The sequence below is a fragment of the Erpetoichthys calabaricus genome, chromosome 5, assembly GCF_900747795.2.
Source record: "Erpetoichthys calabaricus chromosome 5, fErpCal1.3, whole genome shotgun sequence".
NCBI classification, from domain to species: Eukaryota; Metazoa; Chordata; class Cladistia; order Polypteriformes; family Polypteridae; genus Erpetoichthys; species Erpetoichthys calabaricus.
In genome coordinates this window covers 64,509,412-64,535,821 of record NC_041398.2, presented here as the reverse complement: position 1 = coordinate 64,535,821, position 26,410 = coordinate 64,509,412, and the positions used below count along the sequence as shown (strand labels likewise).

Below are 26,410 nucleotides of genomic sequence, written 5' to 3'. Positions count from 1 at the left end.
CATCAGAATGTACGGCAATGTATTTAAGCCATAGAGAAAAAAACTTAAGAACATGGTGAAAAGGTCTATTTTGTGATTAAAGTGGACATTTCGCCTTTAATCTCAAAATGTCCACTTTAACCTCGTAGTTTACTTTATCATTAAAGCAGACCATCGTAAACATCATCTTAAAACCGACCCAGTTGTTAATCGCTATATGCTTCTGGGGCTTCTTCCTTACCTGACAGCAGTGGCAAGCAGCAATACATTATCGCACAGAACACATAAAATTTATGATATTCCAACTCTCTGCATATTTAGAATCTTTAGATCTATACTTGATATCACTTTCATGATGAAATGCATTAGATTATGTATGTTACATTTTACAGATAAATCGTTAACTTTGTTTAAATAATGAATACTGTTAATAATTACACATATGGGGGTGGCATGGTGGCACAGCGGTAGTGCTGCTGTCTATGTCTAACAGGAAGTCACGTCCCTGGCGTTCCCTGCCTGGAGTTTGCAAGTTTTCCTGGTGGGTTTCCACAGTGTGCTCCAGTTTCCTTCCAAAGACATGAAGGTTTGGGGATTTGGGGACGCTAAAATGATGCTTGTGTATGTGTGTGCTTGTATTCACATTACAATGAGGTGATGCCCCGTCCAGGTACTGTTTCTGCCTTGTGCCCGATGCTAGCTGGAATGGGCGCACCCCTGGATTGATGGATTTAATCATTAAACATCCTTTTCAGAGATATTGCGGCAAAGTGTCCTCAGAATTTAATGGGTGTTTCAGGCAATTTCGACATAGCAAGCCGAATCTGTTCTCACTGTGATGATATATCGCAGTGCCACCTGGTGGAATCTTCCAGATTTACGTAAAGTACATGCGCAAGTATAAACAGTACAACGCTTGTGTAGCAGTAGCATCCGCTGGAGCATGTGTCATGTCTCGCGAAGTATAAACCTGGCCTTATAGTGTGTATCAGCTACCCTTTCTTGTACTGTATATATCCCAAACTACCACTATACTCTTTAAGTACTGTGAATTTAGAAATGTTATAAAGGTGAGGATATACTGTCAAAAATATAATGACAGAGTTAAAATGAAAGCAGAATGCTCACAGACTGACATGAAAACTAAATGTCCAATAGCCTGGCATATTTTGTTCCACAGGTTGAGCGAGTTTACTTCAGATTAAAAGAAAAGCTCTGGCCTTCCTTTGCTCCTATGACTATTTTCATATTGTTTTATTTCCACCATTAATGGTTTAATGCTCTCTTTCTTGTTCTAGAAAGCAATTGGTAACAGCTACAGCTGAATCTTATAAAAAAAAAAAATCAGCTTTATTGCTGTGAAGACGGGAACATTCTTAAAGCAATGTTTCAAACGTGAGCTGTCACTCAAACACACGCAACATACAAGCAGAGAAAATGACATTGTCCAGCATTCTCTCCCTTCTCAGATCAAAAAAAACACATAGCCTCCCTACACAAGCAAGGAGACAGAAAGTGAGCTCACGGCCAAGTTAGCAGCCGGTTTTAAATGTTCCCCAGCAGGCAATAGACGCGTTATGCGGTAAGCTTGCAAACTTGCAGTTGCACCGGTAGCGAATAACCAGTTCCTGCCTGCGTTATCAAAGTGTTGTCGCATAGAGCACTTGGAGTTTTTTGGGGGGTTGGGGGGTTATAGGAGTCTCAAAAACCTCAACTGGTTGTGCAGCATTTCACACCATATTAAGGTGAACAAAGAATACCATTAGTTTAGAGTCCATGGTTTTTAAAAGGCAAAACTTTATTATATTACGCTACTGTAGGCTATGGCTATCTGAAAAGATGACTGTGCTAAGTATTGCACAGATACTTTGTAGAGGGTCAAGTGGGCTCATTTTATAACCATTACACACAGTGACTGCACTCTTGCCATCTCCTCCAAGGAGCACATGGAGATGATAGTTTTGGATACTGATGCAGTTGAATTTCCAGATGCTATAGAGATTAAATGGTAGCTTAATGGTTTTGTGAATTTGTGGGATACAAATACTTTACTGCATCTGGCGAGTGTTTCTTAATTTCTGTACTCTGAAGATTAGATTCGTCTTTTGACAGATTTAATCTCTTCTTGCACAGCATTCGATTCCAACAGAAAGTTAAATGTATTTAAATGTATTAAATGCATTACTTTTCTGTATCACGCTTTTTAATTTATTACTTGACTCTTTTTATTCTGTATTTGTTTGTGCATGTGGCATTTTTAATTAAACAAGTAAACAGATATTTTCCTTTGCAAGTTCAACTCTCACTGTGTGTCTGTAGAGGAAGGTGTGATATTTTGCAAGACAACCATGTATTTTTTGAATAAAAGGTAACTCTTAGGAGTTAAGTATATATTTTGAAATTGCCCTTACACCACAGGAAAAGACAGCACCTCCCAGCAGGGAGCTTAGGAACAATATGCTTAATGTTACTAAGCAAGGATTCAATGGCATAGTCTACCTTTTTCAACAGTAGATTCCTCATTATGCTGCAAAAGCACATTTTTTGATATTGTTTTGATTTTAATGTGGACTGTAGCAGTTTCCCTAAACTAAGGGTGTCAATCTCAAGGCCCACAAGCCGGATCAAGCGCTTGGATCTTTTTAATGCAGCCCACTTCATTAACATTCAAAACATGTTACATACACCTGTAATGACTGCTAGTGTTCTCAAAATTTGCCATTTCATATATAGATTCTATCCGTAATTTACATTTACAACTGCCTCTAATGGTTGTTGCTTTATGCACAGAACAACACACCCGTAGTTAGAATGAAAACAGGCTGCTTATAATGACCCAACAAGAAAATGTAAAAAGAGGTTGAGATCCTACACTGCCATAAATAAGCTTTAGTGTTTAAACAAGACGGAAAACGATGTGAGAATCTCATAATGGAAATGCTAGCTCAATCTCATGTAGACCACTACATTAATTTTTTAAAGCTGCACAAGAGTTAATGCTGGCTACCAATCATACCTGATTGCTGCCACCGCCCTACAAAATTATTCTGTCTTTTCTTTTACTCGATTGTTATATGTATTAAACATAATCACAATTTTTTGCTGAACTACTCCAAATGTGTCTTTGTGCACCATCCCCAGTGTATTGACAATACATCTGTTTTTAACGTGGTCAGGTGTCATCATTTGTAATGCACGGAATAATGCCGGTATAAATGGATGATCTAAGCATTAGCAACAATTTCTTCTCTGTGTCTAGACTTTCTCAAGTATCTATGCTGACCAGGGCACTCTTTAGAAGCTGCTATTTCAAATACCACAGTAGTACTACGGTGTTGTACTGTGTTAGCCATTATGAATGTAGAGAAAAGCCAAGCAAAATGACACCTTTTATTGGCTAACTAAAAAGATTACAATATGCAAGCTTTCGAGGCAACTCAGGCCCCTTCTTCAGGCAAGATGTAATACAGAGACTGGAGTTCCCTATATTTATATACACACTCTTGGACAAGAAACAACATTGGTAAATCTTTAAATGAGAAATTTTAAATGTAAAAAATTAATAGGTTCATTCAGGCTAGGGTTAATTTAACAAGAGAGAGAAGAACAATGTATGGTCAAGATCTCTGGATAGGATAACTGTCCAACAGTCTTTTGAAGTTTGTAATGAGTTTTTTCAAAACAATGTAATAATAATAATAATACATTTTATTTATATAGCGCCTTTCCCATGCTCAGGGCACTTACAGAATATAATAAAGAACGCAGTGTATACAGTATATAGCATTGTACAAACCAGATAAATAAATAAAGAAGATTAAGACAGTGAATTCTGGAAAAAAAAAAACAGACAACATAATTGATGGTCTAGCACACACACACAGGTTACATGAGCATCTTGACAGAGAAGTAAACTGAGAGAAGGGTAATAAAGTCAAGTAGAGCTAAAAGCCTTCCTGAACAGATGAGTTTTGAGTTGTTTTTTAAAAGAATTTGAGGAGTCAGCTGATCTAATTAATTTCGGTAGGTCATTCCAGAGTCTGGGCGCTATACAGCTGAAGGCCCTGTCACCCATGGAGTGTAGATTAGTGTGGGGTACAACTAGATTGCCAGAATCAGAGGACCTTAGTGGGCGGGCAGGCACATAGTGATGGAGAAGGTCACTGATGTAGTTTGGTGCGAGGTTATTTAAAGCTTTGTAGGTTATTAGTAGGATTTTATATTCGATTCTGTAAGAAACAGGGAGCCAGTGAAGACGGACCAGGATGGGTGTGATGTGCTCGCTGCTGCTGGTTTGAGTAAGGACTCTTGCAGCTGAGTTTTGAATAAGCTGGAGCTGTGATAGAAGATTAGAAGGGGCACCTGCCAGTAGGGAATTACAATAATTGATGCAGGATGTGATAAAAGCATGGACAAATTTCTCAGCATTAGAGAAGGAGAGGAAGGAGCGAACACAGGATATGTTACGGAGGTGAAAGTAAGAAAGTTTCTTAATGTGATTTATGTGGGCAGAATAAGAGAGGGAGGAATCAAAAATGTCACCAAGATTTTTTTTTTACAGTAGAGGCAGGTCTGATGAGATCACCGCCAAGATAGACTGGGAAGGAGCTCATTTTATTAAGTTGCATTTTAGTCCCAATTTGCAGGAGTTCAGTTTTATTGCAATTTAATTTTAAAGAGTTCTGCTCCATCCAGGTTTTAATTTCACTAAGGCAGGTTATGAGCTGAGAAAGTGCTGATGAAGTTCCAGTTTTAACATTGAAGTAGAGTTGAGTATCATCTGCATAAAAATGATAACCCAGTCCATAGCTACGGATAATATGGCCAAGGGGAAGCATATAAATACAGAAAAGCAGAGGACCGAGGACAGAGCCCTGAGGAACTCCTTGTGTGACCAGCGCTGAGCTGGATCTGCTGTTGCCAAGACTAACAAACTCTTGCCTATCAGTCAGATAGGACTTGAACCACTGGAGGGCAGTGCCAGAGATACCCAGTATGTTCTCCATTCTGGACAGTAGGATGTCATGTCTGACCGTGTCAAATGCTGCACTGAGGTCTAACAGAATTAATATGCTGATGCTAATGTAGAACTGTAGACAGGCTGTCTGTCATTCTGAGAGATGTAAACAATCCTCATATCTGGCCATAAAACTCTTGTCTTTATTCAATCCATGTTGTAATGTATTAAATTTTAGCATGAGTTTAACTTCCCATTCTTTTCTCTCTCGCTGTGTTTTGAAGTTGCCCATAAGCACGGTGACTTTAAAGTCCCTCTCACAGTGTCCATGGCTGTTGAAGTGGGCCGATACAGGAACATCTGTGTTGCCATGTTTAATGTGGAACCTGTGTAAAATCATTCTCTGGCGGAGTGTTTGTCCAGTTTCTCCCACATAGAGTGCAGTGTCAGGACATTTCATGCAGAAAATTAGGTAGACTACATTAGATGATCTGCAGGAAAATGATCCCTTTATGTGATGTTCAAGTCTGCAGTGTGGTATAACTATACAGTCTGTATCATAAATGTGGGCACATGTTTTGCATCTTTTCTGTAAGCATGGAGATGTGCCATTTTCTGTTGGTTCATATAGGGAGCTTCGGACAATTAGTTGTTGAAGGTTTGGTGGTTGTCTGTATGCCAGGAGGGGAGGTTCAGGAAATATATTTTTCAGTGTTTGGTCATTGTTTAGTATTGGCTGAAGTTCTTTTTATAATTTTTCGAAGTGTTTCAAGATGTGGGTTGTAGATGACAAGGGGGATGCGGTTCTTGTTGTCTTTGTTTTTATATTCCAGAAGGTTGTCCCTGGGTATGGCAGTAGCTCTTCTTATTTGAGTGTCTGTTGTTTTGGGGGTGTAACCTTGTCTGAAGAAATCTTGTCTGAGCTCCTGCAGTTGTTGATCCCGGTCTGTCAGGTAAGAGCAAATACGATTGTACCGTATTGCTTGGCTGAAAATAATGGAGCGCCTTATATGCTTGGGGTGGAAGCTATCACTTTTCAGGTAGGTCAGTCTGTCTGTCGGTTTGTGAAAAACAGAAGTTACAAGGGTGTTGTCTTTCAGTTGAACGGTAGTGTCAAGGAAGCTGACTTCTGTTTTTGAGTAATTCAGCTTCAACTTTATGTAGGGGTGAAAACAATTATATTCATTATGAAAATGGAGGAGGCCCTTCTCACTGGCAGTCCAGATTATGAAGATGTCATCTATGTAACGGAGATACAACACTGGTTTTACGATGCACATTGACATGAAATCTTCCTCCAATTTTGCCATAAATAGGTTTGCATAGTGAGGTGCAAACTGACAGCCCATTGCAGTCCCCATTTGTTGCAAGTAGCAATCTTGTCCAAAGATTGTACAGAGACAACCTTCTGGAATATAAAAACAAAGACAACAAGAACTGCATCCCCCTTGTTTTCACCCACAACCCACATCTTGAAACACTTCGAAAAATTATAAAAGAACTTCAGCCAATACTAAACAATGACCAGACACTGAAAAATGTATTTCCTGAACCTCCCCTCCTGGCATACAGACAACCACCAAACCTTCAACAACTAATTGTCCGAAGCTCCCTAAGTAAACCAACAGAAAATGGCACATCTTCATGCTTACAGAAAAGATGCAAAACATGTGCCCACATCTATGATACAGACCGTATAGTTATACCACACTGCAGACATGAACATCACATACAAGGGATCATTTTCCTGCAGATCATCTAATGTAGTCTACCCAAGTTTCTGCATGAAATGTCCTGACACTGCACTCTATGTGGGAGAAACTGGACAAACACTCCACCAGAGAATGAATTTACACAGGTTCCACATTAAACATGGCAACACAAAAGTTCCTGTATCGGCCCACTTCAACAGCCATGGACACTGTGAGAGGGACTTTAAAGTCACCGTGCTTATGGGCAACTTCAAAACACAGCAAGACAGAAAAGAATGGGAAGTTAAACTCATGCTAAAATTTAATACATTACAACATGGATTGAATAGAGACAAGAGTTTTATGGCCAGATATGAGGATTGTTTACATCTCTCAGAATGACAGACAGCCTGTCTACAGACCTACATTATTTTGAAAAAACTCATTACAAACTTCAAAAGACTTTGTTGGACAGTTATCTTATCCAGAGATCTTGACCATACATTGTTCTTCTCTCTCTTGTTAAATTAACCCTAGCCTGAATGAACCTATTAATTTTTTACATTTAAAATTTCTCATTTAAAGATTTACCAATGTTGTTTCTCGTCCTAGAGTGTGTATACAGTGCATCCGGAAAGTATTCACAGCGCATCACTTTTTCCACATTTTGTTATGTTACAGCCTTATTCCAAAATGGATTAAATTCATTTTTTTCCTCAGAATTCTACACACAACACCCCATAATGACAACGTGAAAAAAGTTTGCTTGAGGTTTTTTCAAATTTATTAAAAATAAAAAAACTGAGAAATCACATGTACATAAGTATTCACAGCCTTTGCTCAATACTTTGTTGATGCACCTTTGGCAGCAATTACAGCCTCAAGTCTTTTTGAATATGATGCCACAAGCTTGGCACACCTATCCTTGGCCAGTTTCACCCATTCCTCTTTGCAGCACCTCTCAAGCTCCATCAGGTTGGATGGGAAGCATCGGTGCACAGCCATTTTAAGATCTCTCTAGAGATGTTCAATCGGATTCAAGTCTGGGCTCTGGCTGGGCCACTCAAGGACATTCAGAGTTGTCCGGAAGCCACTCCTTTGATATCTTGGCTGTGTGCTTAGGGTCGTTGTCCTGCTGAAAGATGAACCGTTGCCCCAGTCTGAGGTCAAGAGCGCTCTGGAGCAGGTTTTCATCCAGGATGTCTCTGTACATTGCTGCAGTCATCTTTCCCTTTATCCTAACTAGTCTCCCAGTTCCTGCCGCTGAAAAACATCCCCACAGCATGATGCTGCCACCACCATGCTTCACTGTAGGGATGGTGCCAGGTTTCCTCCAAACGTGACGTCTGGCATTCATACCAAAGTGTTCAATCTTTGTCTCATCAGACCAGAGAATTTTCTTTCTCATGGTCTGAGAGTCCTTCAGGTGCCTTTTGGCAAACTCCAGGCGGGCTGCCATGTGCCTTTTACTAAGGAGTGGCTTCCATCTGGCCACTCTACCATACAGGCCTAATTGGTGGATTGTTGCAGAGATGGTTGTCCTTCTGGAAGGTTCTCCTCTCTCCACAGAGGACCTCTGGAGCTCTGACAGAGTGACCATCGGGTTCTTGGTCACCTCCCTGACTAAGGCCCTTCTCCTCCGATCGCTCAGTTTAGATGGCCGGCCAGCTCTAGGGAGGGTCCTAGTGGTTTCGAACTTCTTCCTCTTACGGATGATGGAAGCCACTGTGCTCTTTGGGACCTTCAAAGCAGCAGAAAGTTTTCTGTAACCTTCCCCAGATTGTGCCTCGAGACAATCCTGTCTCGGAGGTCTACAGACAATTCCTTTGACTTCATGCTTGGTTTGTGCTCTGACATGAACTGTCAACTGTGGGACCTTATATAGACAGGTGTGTGCCTTTCCAAATCATGTCCAGTAAACTGAATTTACCACAGGTGGACTCCAATTAAGCTGCAGAAACATCTCAAGGATGATCAGGGGAAACAGGATGCACCTGAGCTCTATTTTGAGCTTCACGGTAAAGGCTGTGAATACTTATGTACATGTGCTTTCTCAATTTTTTTATTTTTAATAAATTTGCAAAAATCTCAAGTAAACTTTTTTCATGTTGTCATTATGGGGTGTTGTGTGTGGAATTCTGAGGAAAAAAATTAACTTAATCCATTTTGGAATAAGGCTGTAACATAACAAAATGTGGAAAAAGTGATGCGCTGTGAATACTTTCCGGATGCACTCACTGTATAAACATAGGGAACTCCAGTCTCTGTATTACATCTTGCCTGAAGAAGGGGCCTGAGTTGCCTCGAAAGCTTGCATATTGTAATCTTTTTAGTTAGCCAATAAAAGGTCATTTTGCTTGGCTTTTCTCCAAATACCACAGTGTAATGTACTAGGCTTCACAGAGGCACTCCTTAGCTGAATGTCATTATTTTCTCCAAGTTCAAGTTCATACTTTTATTTTTGTTTTACTTCTTTGTCCTTTACAGCAAGTGTGTCCTTCATCTTCTTTTCCATTTTTACTTCATCATTGTCATGATGCATATTTTGAATATAGTACATTGATTTTTCTTTCAATTTGTTGTTTTATTTTTAAGCACAGTAAACTGCCATTAGGGCTGGTTTTAGGATAACTCTTGTGCTTTTGTAAATCCTCAAAATGTGAGAAATCAAAAAGCTCCAAGGCTGGAGTTCTGCCTTATCCCTGAACTGGTCAGCTCTCACTTTAAAACCGTAGCATTTTATGAATTGCATATTTAATATATGTATGCTTGTTTTATATCATAGTGGAAATTACACAAAACCCCATATCACACAAAGTAGCTGTCATGTGTGTCTTTAATTAAACATATTTATTTTTTTTAAACTGGTATTCTGTTTTTAAAAGTGAAATACCATCAATTGATAAACCTACCCATTACTGTTGTATTGTTATATTTATATAGTGATAGCATTTTGCATATTTATTTTAATATACTCCATTGCTAAAGGTAAATTAATATTAATTTGATTTAAGATCAGTACTAAAGTGCTAGTATTCTCTGGCATCATTTATTGAAAATGAGTGGAGGGGATGGGACACGAGGTAGTAAAAACACTAGAGATAATGTTTTTCCACTCAATGCTGATTTTGGTTCCATGGCTGCTGGTATCTTTCTTAAACCTCGGATATATCCTTGAATTACGCAAAATAATCTTGCATGCTAAAAGCTAGGTGAGCGACTTAAAATATAAAACGGACTGAAAATATAACATACTCCCTCAAACAAAAAATGTATACTTGTCATTTGCAATGTACGCACGTTCCTCTTGAAATGGGTGCCTTCTACATAATCATTAGTGGTGACATTCGTGGATCACTGTGCTACTTTTCACAATCCATACCTCCAAAAGAAGAGAACACCTGTTTTTGTGCTGGTACACTAAAGCGATCATTCCATTTAGTTTCAACTACAATGCAATTTTAAGTCTTCTGTTCTTAATAACAAACAAACAATGAGAGGAAAAAAAAAACAAACATGCTTCATTTTAAAGTCAAACAGCATAACTCACCTCATTTTGAGTTGCACTATTAATATTATTATTAATATTAATGGTATTGATATTTTATTGACTTGAAAAATATCACCACAAAAACAGGAAAACACTGGGAACACTAAACACAGTATTCTAATTATTAAATACATGAGGTGTCAACTGTGGCTTTATGTCTTGTGTTGTACTGTAGGTTTATTATGGAGATGAGAATATCAATAAAAACATATTTAAGAGGATGTTCTCTGCAGTCCATGAACTAAATTTCATAACAAGCAAAATACAAACTTTACCATAATTAGGCAGTAAAAAAATATTGTTTCATAATAAACTGCTGACTTAAAAAATGAAATCATAAACAGTTCCTGCCACAAGTAACTTTATGCCCATTAAATATATACATATACATAGAATCAAACATTAATAAGAAAGTTTAAAATTGCTAATGTATACAAGGGAAAATAGGCAATTTTGACTTAACTGCCCTAAAACACATCATGGGTACATTATATTAGACAGATGACACTTTTATAAACCATAAAACTTTTATAAACTTTTTTTTTACCTGACAGCATCCATCCTTTTGTTCTGTCGAATGAGCTCAATAAACTCTTGAATTCGAAGGCTGAATTCCAAGCAGCTCTTTAAGAAGACAAAAACACTCAATCAGGCTATTTATTAGTAATTTATGTGACTGACAGATTGTTTCAGGACCTGGCAACTTCTTTACAAATTCCATCTGACTGAAACTAATAATTATACTCAACATAGAGGACTACTTTTAGCTTTTAGAATTCTACAGAATATAGATGGAAGAAAAGTTGAATAAATTATATATATTATATATATATATATATAGATACATACACACACACACACACACACACACATATACAGAGCGAGAACACAGTTAACTCTGGAAAATGTGCCGATTTTTTTCTGGTGTATAACTGAAAAGGTAGGTTATATATACTGCATTTTGAAGTTTTTCAATGAGCCTTTTATAGGAAAAGTGAGAAAAGTTGCATGATTTGCCTAATTATGCTCCTAAAATTACTTACAGATCATTATCAGATGATTCACATAATATCACGCATAGCTCAGTTTGCTTCCTCTTTTAAATTGTATGCAAATTTTGTAGTAATATTTTTACACATGTAAACAACAATAACATTTATTTATATAGCACATTTTCATACAAATAATGTAACTCAAAGTGCTCAAAAATGACATTTTTATATTTGAATATACCTGATATATAATGCTTAGTAATACTACATTCAATAAATACAGTTTAGATGATGGAAGAATGAATTGAATAGATATGTCTTTATTTATAGATCTAAACAAAATTTTATTTTATAAACTTTTTCATATTTTAACAGTAATACAGTGGAACCTCGGGTCACGAACGTATTGGACAACGTACAAATCAGGTTACGACCAATAAGTTCCCCAAACTTTTGTATCTGTTCACGACCACACACTCGGGTGACGAACAAGCCAGTTTCCCTTCCGGTTTGTACACACCGATGATTTCCGCACATGTTTAGTCTCTCCCTGTGCATTCCCTGTGCAACGAGCGTGCAAGCGAGAGAGAGAGACGGCTGGCCGCATAAGGCCAAGAAGGCAGTTAAAGAATGCACCGGGCTTGTTTTTAAAGAGACTGCTTCGAGCATTGTTTTAACCTTGTTGCATTTAATGAAGACTTTTTTCTATTGGATTTTAACCTCCACTTCACATCTGGTTTTATGGGATCATGTATTTATTGAAGGATTCTGAAAGCACTGCACTTTATTTAATTTGGACTTTGTTTTTGATTGTTGTTTTGTTGATTTTAATAAAAGCACTTGGCACTTTTTGAACCATCCCCTTGCTATATTGTAGTGCCTCACTGTCATGCTCATCGGTAACATTACCAACGGTGACGGGTTTAAGGGCTCCCGGAAGCAAGATGGGAACATGCAGCGAACCCACATCGTCACAGATTTTACCTCAAAACTGTAATCTCCTCTCCACCCAGTTCCTCCTCACTTCCTTCATGCCAGAACTGGACTCATGCAAGGTTAGTTTTCTTGGTTCAAATATTTTAGAAGCAGGATCGCAAGTGGCGAAGGAGAGGCGGGGCGGGGTTTTATGGATCACCAGATGCTGAACAAGCTAATAGCAGGGACAAGGCGGAGCAGAGTTCACAAGTAAAGAGGATGTGGAGGTGGGCGGGCGAGAGGAGGACTGCTGTGATATGTTAATATAAGGTGTTACAAACCTATAACACCTTTTATTAGCATTCAGGATTATAGTGTATGCAGAGTCAGTGTAAATAATAAAATAAAAAAAGACCTAGTGGAACCATCCTGTCAGATATTAGAAAAAGGTATCCAGGAAGTGACGTCTCTGTTCTCAGTGTCAGTGCAGTCTGTGTAGTGCTGCTAAGAGTACAGCTGTTCTATTCTTGTTCAGTACACACCGAACCTATACATATATACACACCAGTGGCGGGCCGTCAGGGCCTGCAAGGCCTACTCTGCTGGCCTAAAAAAATATCTGAATCACAAACTGATGTTAATTATATTTTGTCCATGAATACTTATTAAATAATTCCAAATAGTCTGTCCACTTCCTTTCATAGCTTTTCCGATGGTTGTGCCGCGCCTGCTTCCAGACATGTATTTTCGTATTAAAGCATTTAACCAATCACATTTCAGCCATCATTTGTTGCCAGGCAGGGTCAAAGTCAAAGAAGTCTGCCAGGAGGCCTTCACAATCCGTTCTGCAGACCCTCTAACACAAAATAAATGTCGATTAAACTGTTGCTTCAACCAATCAGATTTTGAGTTGGTTTCACTAGGGCCCTCTAGCAGGCGTGCGGCAACGTCACCGTATTCAGACCCGTTGATTGGATAAGATGGTGTAATATAAAAATCTGAATGAGAGCATCATGGGGCAGCTGTACACATTGGTATGTTTGGCGGTGGCCATTCCCGTGTCCACTGCTTCTGTCGAGCAGACATTTTCAGCCCTAAAGGGAATTACAACTTATGCCAGAAATACGACAGGGCAGGTTCGACTTTCAGAATTAGCTTCGATGGCGATAGAAAGGGACTTCGTGATAGAACTGAAGCACACAAATAATCTGTACGACAGAGTAAATGAACTGTTTTTGAGGAAAGAGAGGAGGATGGATTTTGTTTACAAATAATCCGAATTTTTGGTGAGTAAAATGTTGCGATTTTCCTAAATAATATTGCAAGTTCATGAGTTATTATTGTTGTTTTTTATGTGTGTCACGGGCTGTATCTGCAGTAGAAAGGAACTTGTTCACCCCTGGTTTGTCTATTCAATAAAGGCATTTATTGTGGCTACAGGAGTTATCTATCTGCGATGCAACGTTTTTTTATACTGTATTTCTGCATATTAAGATGGTTTTTATAACCATAAATTAGTTTTTGAGGGGCGGGTTGATTCAGACGGAGCACTACTGAAGGCCTAGGTGTGAAATGCACGGTCCGCCACTGATACACACACACAGTAGTTTAACCCTTAAACCGCCACATACTTGGGGGTTAATGCACCCCTGGACGCCAAATACTGTTTTTGCTGCACTTTTTTAAGTAAATGTCACAATTCACAAAGAAAATGTGAAATTTTTAATGGAACACGTATTTTTTTCATGCAAAGAGCATCACAATTACTGCAACACAGATCATTTTACACACTGCCAATAAACTGTATATAAAAAAACTACTGCAACAATCAATTATTATATGTACAAGGTGCAACTGACGCCATTGATGAAATTCAGTAAATCACCGAGCCAAATGCACTTAAACTGGCTGCACGCAAGCATACAGAGCCCAACGCTGATGCTGGCAAGCTCATCTAGTGCAGCAGCTGAATCCCAGAGACAATGATGCTGCAGTGCTGCCGGGGCAGGCAGTGATCAAGAGCTGGCTGCTTAACGAATATACGGCACTGACTGATCAGCTCCGGCGTGCTGGCAAATTGCTCTGTGAAGCAACTATAGCCAGCTGCGGCATTCAATGAATGTATGTCACTGAATATGCTCGGCCCCTGTGTGCTGGAAAATTGCACTGAGAAACAACTTTAGCCGGTTGCGAAGTTCAATGAATGTATGTCGCCACATATACTTGGCTTCAGTGTGCTTCCAAATTGCACCTGAAACCGACTTTAGCCGGATGCAGCGCTACAACAAATGTACTTTGCCGAATATACTTGGCTCCAGCGTGCTGGCAAACTGCATTGGGAACTGACTATGTGGTTTAAGGGCTAAGCATTAGTTGTGTTCTGTGTGCAAAAATACTTGTAGCACTCACTGTGGTTCCTGTTAAAGTGACTCCCTCTGGCGTTTTTATATTTGCTCATACTGAGGGTTTTGTTAAAGTGATCCCATCTGCCGTTCTTATATTTGCTCATATTTGGACCTGCGTTCATATGGCAAAAAGTGTGCAGAAACCCTTGCAGCACACACTGTGTGCAGAGCAAAAGTTTTGTCACTGAATTGCTGAGGGTTTTGTTAAAGTGACCCATCTGCCATTCCTTTTTTTGTTCATATTTTGCCCTGCCATACTGCAAGTGCATTGAATATCAAACAGGCTCCCACTTTCCCCCTCAAATGTTTTATTCATAGGTACTTTTAATTTTACCAAACGTTTCACCAACATGAGTAAAAAAATGTGTTCAGAAAACAACACTGTTCAGTTATTTCAGAAAAGAAACGTCACAAACTAATGAAGGTGCAGCATCAACTCCTGATGTGGCAATTTCAGACAAAGACATTGCAGAGGTCCATCAGGGGAAATCTCTTCAGCACACACTCTGCCAATTGATAAATCTAAGCACCGCTTATCTGGCATAAACAAACAATGGTTTAAAGATTTTGAATGGCTAATAGTCAAAGAAAATGGTATGTGGTGCTCACTGTGCATGAAATATTCAAACAAACACCCCCCAAGGAGGGAGTTACCTTGGGTAAATGTGCCATGCACAAGAATTCAAAAAGAAAGCTTGCTGGACCACGAAAAAAGTAAAACGCACATCAAGTCTTCTGCTGACCTTTTAGGAAAGCGTGTACTAGAGCAAACTGGAATCGGTCAAATTGAAAGATCTATATCTGTGTTAAATAACTTACAGAGAGATGCCTTTGTGGGAGCTTTAAGATCCATGTATTGGTTGGCAAAAAATGAGTTGCCACATATAACGTTGTTTGAAAAGCTGTTGGAATATTGTAAAGAAATGGGTGGTTCCTTTTTACAACATCTCAATGTTGGTAAAAATGCACATTACACCTCTGAAAGAATAATGCAGAGCTGCTGGATGTCTTAGCATCAGAAATAAAGTCTAACATACTGAAAAATTTACATGCTGAAAATTTTATCAGTATTCTGAGTGATGAAACCACAGACATCTCAGTTGAAAAACAATTAATTATTTACATTAAATATGTTTGCCAAGTCACTAAAGAGGTCAGATTTAGTTTTGTATCAACCCACAATATGATTGATGGCAAAGCGGAGACTATAACCAACACACTGAGTGAGTCTATGGACAATCTAGGCTTGAAAACGGCTAATCTGGTTGGACTAGGGTCAGATGGAGGGGCTGTTATGATTGGGAAACAGAAAGGTGTGGCAAAACTCCTTAAAGATAAAACATCTGGTCTCTTGGTCTACTGCCACTGTGTAAACCACCGATTGGCCCTTGCAAGTGCCCAAGCAGCAGCTGCTATACCTTATTTAACAAAACTGAACAACATCTCAAGGCAGATAATCTATTTCTTCCAAAATTCTTCAGTTAGGATGGCTGGTTTAACGGAAATCCAAAATATTCTGAACATTCCCCAGATTAAGCTGAAAATGGCCAGTGACACTAGATGGCTGTCTCATGACTCTGCAGTACAGTCACTACGACAGTGCATGAGGACATTACTGCTAAAGGATTATGCAGATGTATTAAAATGTACAATTTTGTTTCCTCTCTGATGATGCTTTCAGACATATTACCATTGTTTTCCAACTTATCTAAGGCTTGGCAAAGGCAAGATGTCAATCTTACCGAAATTGAGCCAATTTTGCTTGCCACAAAATTGTCCATCATGGAGTTGAAAGACACTCCTGGGAGATATTTTCAAAGCCTTCATCATTGTCTGGCAGAAGAATGGTCAGATCTCCATACTGTTTATACACAGAGTGATGTAATGTCATTCAAAACTGCAATATATGATAAATACCTAGAGACAGTTGTCAAACTCACGATTCAAGTGAGTCTGCTGAAATTCTTTTCGATCATTACTCCAAAAATGGTAGCCCTCCAATTTTAAAATATGAAAGTAGCTGGCAAGAATGGACAGTTGCGTCAAAAATGATCAGAAGTCAATCATACAAAGACTTCAGTCCAAAACAGATTTTACTAAAAATGGCAATTACATCAGAGCTCAAAGAGTCGTTTCCAAATTTAGCCAAACTAGCTCATACTGGGCTAGTGATCCTGGTGAGCAAAGCTGAATGTGAAAGGGGGTTTTCTGCCCTTAAATGGTTCAAGGCATGTTTGAGAAATCGCATGAATCAAAGCACACTAAATAATCTCATGCTGATCATGCAGGGTCACCCCAGATCCTGGGGACTTTGATTATGGGAAAGCTGCAGACAACTGGGCCTCTAGAAAGAAAAGAAGAATAAATATTTAACTGAAGACACCTTCTGCATATGCAAGTTGGCTTTGAAGAATATTTAAAAATTTTTCTTCATTAGGTTTCCCATACTTTTTTTCCCCCATTGTTTTCACTTTTCTTCCCGACAGCAACAATACTTGTGCCTCTTGGTTTATGTCATAAAAATTGTTATTTAAAATTTTTGTTAGGGTTGCAGGATCCTGAATTGGATACTTCTTAAATTTAATAAAAATATTCTGGCACAATTGTCAAACCTTAAAAAAGGAAGTCATATTGAGCATTGTAAAATAATTAATAATAATTAACTAATAATAATAGTGCACATTTAATTTTCCCTACCACAAAATTTCCCCATCCCACCCGGCTACTTTTTCATGCCACCTGGCCGGGAAAAATTTCTGGGGAGAACACTGTAATCTATACTAATAAAAGGCAAAGCCCTCACTGACTCACTCATCACTAACTCTCCAACTTTCCGTGTAGGTAGAAGGCTGACATTTGGCAGGCTCATTCCTTACAGCTTATTTACAAAAGTTAAGCAGGTTGCATTTCAAAATTCTACACGTAACAGTCATAACGGTCGACAACGTCCGCCATGTTAAACTTTCTTATTTATGGCCCCATCTTCACAAAATTTGGTAGGCGGCTTCCCTGCGCTAACCGAAACCGATGTACGTACTTATTTCGGTGGTATGACACCACTGTCGGCCACCATATTGAACTTTCCAACGGTCTTTGTTACTTAATGGGCCCATCTTCAAGAAATTTGGTACGCGGGTTCCCAACTATAACTGAATCCTACTTACGTACATATATACGTCCATAGCCTGCAGCTCGGTCCACACTCTGAATCTTCCAGGCACTCCGGAGCATAATCTAATTTTGAAGGTTGGGGCTGAGAAACTTACAGCCACTGAAACTTTGTAATGGCTTGTGACTTCAGGTCACATGCCTGCAAAAGAACCTAATTGAGGCAACTATTTTTACTGGCGGTGGCTCAGGGGAGAGAGTTTTTATTCCTTGCATCCCCGTTATACCCTCTGATCTCACATTTCAATTCAAACGCCTCCAATTTCCAGTAAGGCTCTGCTTCGCAATGACAATTAATAAGTCTCAGGGACAGACCCTACAAAAGGTTGTCATTGATTTGAGGCAAGATTGCTTTTCACATGGCCAACTATACGTTGCATGCTCAAGAGTAAACTCAGTGCACAGCTTGGTTATATTACAACCGGAGGGGCGATACAAAAGAGATCCTTAACAAATAATTATTGGTACATTTTCCCTCAGTTTATTACTTAAAATTTTAAAGCAGTACTTCGCCGCTGCGAAGCGCGGTTATTTTGCTAGTTTAATATATAATATTAAAACAAAAGCAAAGCTGCAGCTTGAAAAATTAAAAATACCTCTGACACATATGAGATGGAAACCTCTGTAACCAAGTTGTTTAACTTTAGGCAAACAACAAAGTACAATTCCACAGTAGCTTGAGTTTAAAAGTCTAAGGAAGAAATTTAAACTTTAGAAACAACCTGCAGTACAAGACTATTTATCAACTCTACTCCACATAAGGAGTATAATATTAGTTGGGGATGTCTTCTAACAATTGTCCTTTCCAAGCAGAAAATGGAATCTACATGACACCGTAAATATACTGTATTTACATTTTTAAATCCAAAAAAATACAAATAATTAGTGTAAATGAAACTGTAAAAAAAAAGTTTATAATGTTGTTTGTAATCATTCAATCAAGTTTTCTTTCTAAATTAGATTTTCTTGTTCATCAAACGTTCTAACATATGGTCTTAAATAAAACTATTACATAACTAAATACAAAGTAGTTAGAAAGGATGACCAAAAATTGTTTAACTCTACACAATGCATATTTTATTAAATGTTTAAAGGAAAAATGTAATTTAGTATACACAGTGTTTTCTTACTTTCAGAGAAATAATAAATAAACTTCAGCTTACCTAAAATGAACCCAGAGATTCTGATGGCAAGTTAGTTTCCAGATGTGAATCAACATGACGTTTTATTACTGCACGATGAATCCAGGCTTGAGCAACAATAAAATCAGTCAACTGCATAAGCCATCTTTTCAGATGGAAAAGTATTACATTGAGATTGGCCTTGGCAAGCAGTGTTGCCTACTGCCTGAAAAATTGGGCTGGAAAGCACAAGGCAATAAATTCCATCCACACCAATGATTTACTGTGCGACTCCTTTCAAGTTTCTTACCCCACTTAATACAACATTTGTGGAAAAACACGTTTCTGCCAAAAACTGATCTGGAGTGTTTGGAATAATCTTCACAATACAATATTATACAAAGTAAAACATTTGTACCTTCATTTTTCTAAGCCTCGACTTATTGTCATGGCACCAGGCTAAGCAGGTCGTAGTTTCCTGTCGCTCCAGAGACTCTTCTACTTCTTTGGCCGTGAGGAACATTTCAATATTTACAAGATCCTAAAAATAAAATAAATAAAAAACATTAAAATAAATCTGCTATCATTAGATCGGCTAATGGTATAAATAAACCCTCAGTTCTTAGAACTCTTTATAGAGCAGAGAGGCTTAGCATTTACACAACTAAAGTAAGAATTTCAAAAATCATTACCTGTTTTATTGCCACTAGGTGGAACAGTGCACTTGTTTACAACAGTACCTCTATATTTAGGGACCTGACTGAGTTTAAGAATAGTACAGCCTTTCTCATCAAGAGTTCTGATTAAAATTAGGATTAGGCATAACCAGAAAGTATACATTTTCTTTGCAATGAAAATGATTTCACACAGCACCAAATTCCAAGTGTAAAAGTAAGTGGAACATATTTTACACAGTAAAAGATAACAAGTACTACATATAAGGGAGTTGTGATAAAAAAGTATCATGCACAATTCTTTGAAACTGGAGATCTATTGTATCATATTTTTCGTACATTTTAATTTCCAAAGAAGTAAGACTTGCACAAAATCAGTCTATTCACTTCTGAGAGATCTGTATTTAAAGAAACAGTATAGCGTACATCAAACAACAGTAAGTAGAAAAAAGCAAAATGAAAGAAACAGACTGGGTAAAACAGCTGCAGATGTAGAGAATTTTAAAATACATCAAGCACTGAAACTGCTTGCTTTTAAGATATAAATTTAAAATCTTGAATTCTAATAGACGTGCAATAGATAAAGGCCTTGTAACACAATGAAACCACAAAACCTTTCAAGTCATTATTTCTTTTTCAATACCACAGTGTATACTCTTATTCTAATTGTTTGGATGGATGGATGGATGGATAGTTTAAGTAATCAGGATTATTTATTTACAAAGTAATGAAGGTGTCTACTACAGGCCAGACAATCAGCAACGATTTCCCAGTCTGACACAGTGATATACAAAAACTATTTTCCTGAATGTCAGCTTGAATAGGTGGTCATAGACATCAGAAAGCACAAGGCAGACAACACATTTATCTACATTTTAGGTGGTGATGAAGAGTAAAGGGTGTTAGCTGCTTTATATTTTACAGCCATTACGGGTGACTTGTAGTGGGTATAACACATCTTGGCTATAGACAAGGAAGCTCTCCAATGCCTTTACTTATTTAGATGTCTGAGGAAAGCCCAGATGACTCCATATCTATGTTCCTTTCAGTCAAGTCCACAGTAAAGTCTGCTCTCACAGGCAGCACAGCAGAACCACAAAAGCACTGCAGAGGGAGTGAAGGTGGTAGAGTATTACTGATACAAAACCGCCTAATCTTCAGACATATATAACATACACTAGCTTAGAAAGGCTAACAGTATCATTAACAGACTTCAACCATCATACAGAGTCACTTTTCTCCCTCTTCGTTTGTGCAGACAAAGAGAGTTTCTTGTGCATACTGTGTATATATGCTTTACCTTTTTCTGTTATTGTTACTGTCACAAGTCTATGGGAGAACATGCAACAATAAGCATGAACCAGAAAACATTTCACTAGGTTGGAATGGACAAGTAACCAAACAATTATTTTTTATATACACAGTACCTAATTCATGCCTAAATATCAAATGAATATTAAATAATAAAATTACTATTAGAAGAGCAGCCCTCAATTACATGGAGAAAAAAAGCTCTCTTAACACTGATAGTGATTAAATAAGGAATCAGATATAGGTCCTTGAAGTTGACAAGCTAAGCACTAAATGTTATGTCAAGGTGCAAGCAGCTTTACACAGTTATATACAGTATAGTGTTAAAAACAAAAACTTAAAAAATTGTCTTTGTAAGAGATGTAAAATATTTGTGGCAATCTGTGTTTTCATCATTAGTTAAGACAGGACAACTCCTGTTACCGTTCAGCTGTCTGGTAGTGGACATCATTAGCTCTCAAAGACAGCAACAATACAAAATTACGGGCCTGAACCCATTCAAACTAAATAATGCAGTAGTAATCCAGAAGTAAACTTGATTTTATATTTTATTAGGGCACCAGATGAACTTTGAGAAGGGTCAAGATAATAAACTTCACCTATCTATGTTTAAACAAAACTGAAGAAAAATAGACTCATTGTCATATACAGTTAGGAAAACAAAGTGTAGTTTTTCAATAAGAATATATTTACATTTCTAACCTTAAGCTTTTTATGCTCTGTCCCTGAAGCGAAAACTGCAGGCAAATCAAGTGCTCTGTGTTCATAGCTTGCAGTCAGTCACTAATGTGGAGTATGCATGGAGTATGTATCTGTTTGTCCCCAAAGTACAGAATACTACTTTTATTTGTCCATATACTTTGCAACATCATTTTCAATGTTACATTTTCCATTTTATATGTCATTTTTGGTGACTGCAAGGTGCCAGGCAAATTATCTTAAAATACACTGTTATAAATCTTTGCCACGGCCATGTCCATCCTTTTCGCAAAATCCAGTAACATCTGATCTTCTTCATTCCTCTCCTTGACACCATACCTACCCATCACCTGATACAAGTAAGACTGATGAAAGAGGGGAAAAAAGGAAGGCCAAATATGCAGCTAGCTGAAAATGAAATGATATTCTCTTTTAAGCGCCAATACTGTTGACTGTGGAAATGCTACTATTAACAAATGCAATTCAATAAAATATATTAATACGTTTTCACATGTCTTCAGGTAAACAGTCAGTTGTATTATCAATAAAATCTAATGGTGTTTTTCCAATTGTGTTATAGAATGATAACTACTTATCTTTAACCTGATAAAAACAAAAATCCTTTTAGTTGTTAGAAATGCTGTTGGCAGCACTGAAATGCTAATAACTTTGAACCTGGAATGAGCAGATGCTAGCTTTGTCAAATCAGCACAAAACTCAACAATTACTTTGACAATTTATCATTCAGTGGTCACATTACTGAACTGTTCTATCTATTTATCGATTCATCAATACTCCTGCATGTTTTGTACTAGAATTAAGATGTGCAAGACAAATTTATGTTCTTATATTTCCACGCTGGCTATCACTTAGGGTTGATTTAAAACTATTTCTCACATAAAGTGCTTCAAATGGCCTCAACAGCACTTTTAACAATACACATATGCAAGATATATGTCTTGTAAAAATCACAAAATAAACAAACTTACTTAACTGAGGTACAGCTTTAAGGTGCAAGGCTGCAACAAACTGTAGGACAATCTCCCTGCTATTGTAAAGAATTCTTCCATCAGTCTCAGAAATTAAAACCAGGCTGAATGTTCACTAGTTTAATTTACTGTACACTTTTTAGAGCTGCTGATTAGGCCATTGATATTCAATGTTTGTTGTTACAATTAATGCTATCCTGAAATAAGCGAACTGAGCCTCTGTTAACCTACTTGACAGCTCCACATGAATGTGGCATAACATCATTTTGGTCTCTTTGTTCACGAAACTCTTCAAATTGGGAAGATGGAGGAGGGCTGAGATTGATTTGATATGAAACAAATATACAGAAAGTAGTATTGATTATATACTTTATTGATCTCGGTCTTACATAGTGTAACATGATTTCCAAAATTTACAAAGAATAAAACCCATATTAAATTTTAGCATCACTGCTTTTTTTGTTTTTACTTCTGTAACCTGCTGTTTCACTTGGTGCCACTGCTTTGAAAAAGCTACTATTTCTAAATGTGAAAAGGAGATATCAGAGTGGTTGGAAACAATGCATATTAAGGAATACTGAAATAACACCAGACAATCATATTATATTGCAGTTACGGATTTCATCATGTGTTTTATCGTATTCTACAATGCCCAAAAGTTGAAGTGACTAGTAGGTTTAAGTTAGTTGAGCTTTGTTTTTCTTGTTCCAAAACACTGATTCCATGAGGTTCTATGTCCTCCAGGAATGTTGTTAACTGAAGTTTTTGGGGTTTTTTCTGCTCGGTTTTCAACTGGTCTTTGTTGAAATTTGTGTAAGCACTCAGACAATGTCACCAGTAAAGAACAGTATTTCAATATAAGAATAAATTGAAATTGATTATGCCACCCTATAGAGGTGAGAGTATACTGAAAGCTCTTTCTTGATTTTTATTCCACTTTAGACAGCAGGTTGATCACTACAAAAGAAACCTACATATAATGAATAAAGATATCTATTTGCTTTAAGGCTAAAGATGGAAATCTGAAGATTTTCATTTATTAGCAGGAAAGATTATAGAAAATAGCCTATTGATTTTTATTTTAATATTATGTTCTATTTGACAAAGTCAGAAGGAATTCTTCGCAACAAGAACCTCATAAAGAGAACTGCCCATTTTCTGTAGGTTATCATTTGTGTTATCAATGATCAACCGAAAAAAAGTAAAACAAAGAGTTTTTTGCTTCTCATAACTCCAGCCTTCTCAAATTAAGATGTCAAGTCGTATACCGTAAATATTTCCTACAACTCACTTAACTGTTAGAAATCCTGCTCATAACTTGTCACTGTGTCAGTTAAGCTGCTACTTCATTATTTAATTTGTACAGTGTTGTTCTAGCAGAAAGTATAAAGACATATAATGCCCTTGCAATGTCGGCTGACTCATTTGGCCATCTTTTCATATCATCTCTGATGATTGTGTGCAGAATTTGCTATTGCAAAGATGTCTGCTGCTAATACAGTTCTAAACATTTTATTTATATAGTGTTTTGATTTCCTCAAACACAAGGTTGCTAAAGGCATACAATATTGGCCTAGAATACAGAATCACAATGTAATTCCTAATAAAATATTTTAAATCTGACCACTAACAATTTGACAAACAGTAGAAATAAACCATAAAGGTGTAAAAAGAGATCTGAAGTAAAAGTATAATTTTAAGAATTGCACATAAATTCATTAAAAGGCTTTTACATAAAGTAAGGAAATATTTTATTGTAGCAAGTATGTAAAACACACAGTATTAAGCAGTAAACAAACTAAGCAGAACTGAAAAAGTGCTGGTGGCTTAAGACTTTAAATGCAGCCCTTGCTTGAAGGTTATCTATAGCAGTTTTAAAAAAAAAAAGGCTCCTGGGATTTAAAAACCATTAAGGCTGCTTTGCTTATGCAGCAATCACTAACAACTGTAACTGATAAGGATTTTAAAAATAATCCACCATGGAGGAACCTGAAATCAGAAAATTAATAAATAATAGGTGGAGGCAATGTCCTTTAACTTTTGTGTCATTGGTCATTATATTGAGGCATGTGAAAGAAGGATGTAATTAAAATCAGTTGAAGGTCTCCTTTAAATGAATCCTCAGTTGTTGTTAATTTGCCCCTCTGTATTTGCATACGGTGAATTACTAAAAAGTATTTTCTATTTTTTTATTGCACATATAATTGCTGTGTATATTGATAAATCAGTAATAGAAAAGGTGAGATAAAGGATATATAAACCCCATTCATATATTATTATGCCAGATGCAGTAATTGAGCAACATAATCTCATATAAACCAATATGAGTTCATACTGACAAATGCAGATAATGCTGTTTTCACCATTTGTCCAGAGTTGCATTAAATTTTACACATTAGGCCATCTTCAAGGCTGGTATATTGCTCTTATTGTATTACTAACCATATGAAGTCTATATAACCATAAAAGTTACAGCTTTGACTGCAGCATAGTAGTAACATACTGAAATTGCTATTAAATAATATTAGAAGAAGGGTATGGATTTTGTTACGGTTTACAACTAAAATCGGAAGTAGGGACAAATATACACACTCTCTGTGAAAATCAATGAATGAAGCATACACATTTGTTTTTGCTTTTTACGCAGTACACAGTATACCAGACTGGTTCTGGAGAGACAGACTGGCTGCAGGTTTTCATTCCAACCAGTTTCCATAATCAGACGACAGTATTTGAGGATAATGAAACTTGGAATTTTTACTATATTGCTTGTTTGCGCTTTCATTCATCCAAGACAAATACTAATTACATTGTAGAGCAGGGATCTTCAAATACAGTCCTGGTAGGTTGCAGGTTTTCACTTCAACCAGTTTCTTAATTAGAACCTATTTATTTGCTGCTAAAGCAATATGTTTTTGGGCTTCATTTTAATTAACTCACTTGTTACGATTCAGAACCCTTAATTGCCTATTTTAGTTTTAAACAGCTGCACCTTGGTTTTAACCATTACCTGTTTTCTTAGCAACCAGTTAATAATGAAATGCAAATAACAAAGGAGCCACTTTGACTATGCATCATGAAGTATCTGTGTAAATAAAATGATTAGAAATAAATGAGAGAGAAAAGGAAAGGACTGTGGAGTGCAAATATGTTCTGTCTTTAGAAAAAGACACTCTATACTTTGATGCAGATGTGTCTTGGATGAATGAATGTACCAACAAGCCATATAATTAAATACTAAGTTTCTATTATCAGCATGGGACTGCTTCCAATTAGGAAAATTGTTGGAATGAAAACCTGCAGCCACTGTCGACCTCCAGAACCATGAGTAAATACCTCCCTGCAGTATATACAATGTATATTGATTAGAATATTCCTGTTTGCAAAATATTTTTCAACAATTACACATAAAAGGAAATGTGTTAAGCACGTTTTACTTTTCAAAGTTCCAATTAATTAATTAACATGGGGAGGTAGGTATCCTGTAAAAAAATAATAATAATTTTGCTTCCCAGGCTTATTTGCATCTCAGGACAAAAGCAATCTAATCTTTGACCAGTCAGGGCACTTATCCTTCATGTACTACTGGAAGAAAGAAACCTATAAATGCAAGGTAAAAAATTCAGCTTTCAAGAATTCCTGCAAGGTGGCAGGGTGAAACAGCTCAAGTTTGGTGTGTTCTGAGTAGTGCTGGATCGATATTAAAATTGTGACTTTGTTTTCGATACCATCTTACGGAACTCAGTATTGGTACCAAAACTGTTTTGAAGCAAATAACGGATAATTTCCATTCTCCTGCCACCCTGCTTTGCTACACGATTACACGCCTCCCTGCAGAGCTCTACTCTGCAAATCATTAACAGCAGCAGCTCCTTGCAGTCTCTGGTATGTTTATATAAATAAGACCTGGTGGGGTGCAGGCAGACACCTTTCAACCTAAATGTAATATGTGCAGTATA

General features: G+C 37.3%; 1 protein-coding gene across 1 annotated transcript in view; it reads right to left on the bottom strand.

The window, feature by feature from the left end:
* The window catches only part of maea (macrophage erythroblast attacher, E3 ubiquitin ligase), a 118,134-nt gene that overhangs the window by 10,743 nt on the left and 80,981 nt on the right, over positions 1 to 26,410 (bottom strand). The window contains exons 4-5 of the mRNA XM_028801591.2: positions 19,197 to 19,319; positions 10,725 to 10,801 (exon numbers count right to left, since the gene is read on the bottom strand). Of these exons, the coding sequence (XP_028657424.2) occupies positions 10,725 to 10,801; positions 19,197 to 19,319 (200 nt within the window). The remainder of the gene's footprint in view (positions 1 to 10,724; positions 10,802 to 19,196; positions 19,320 to 26,410) is intronic.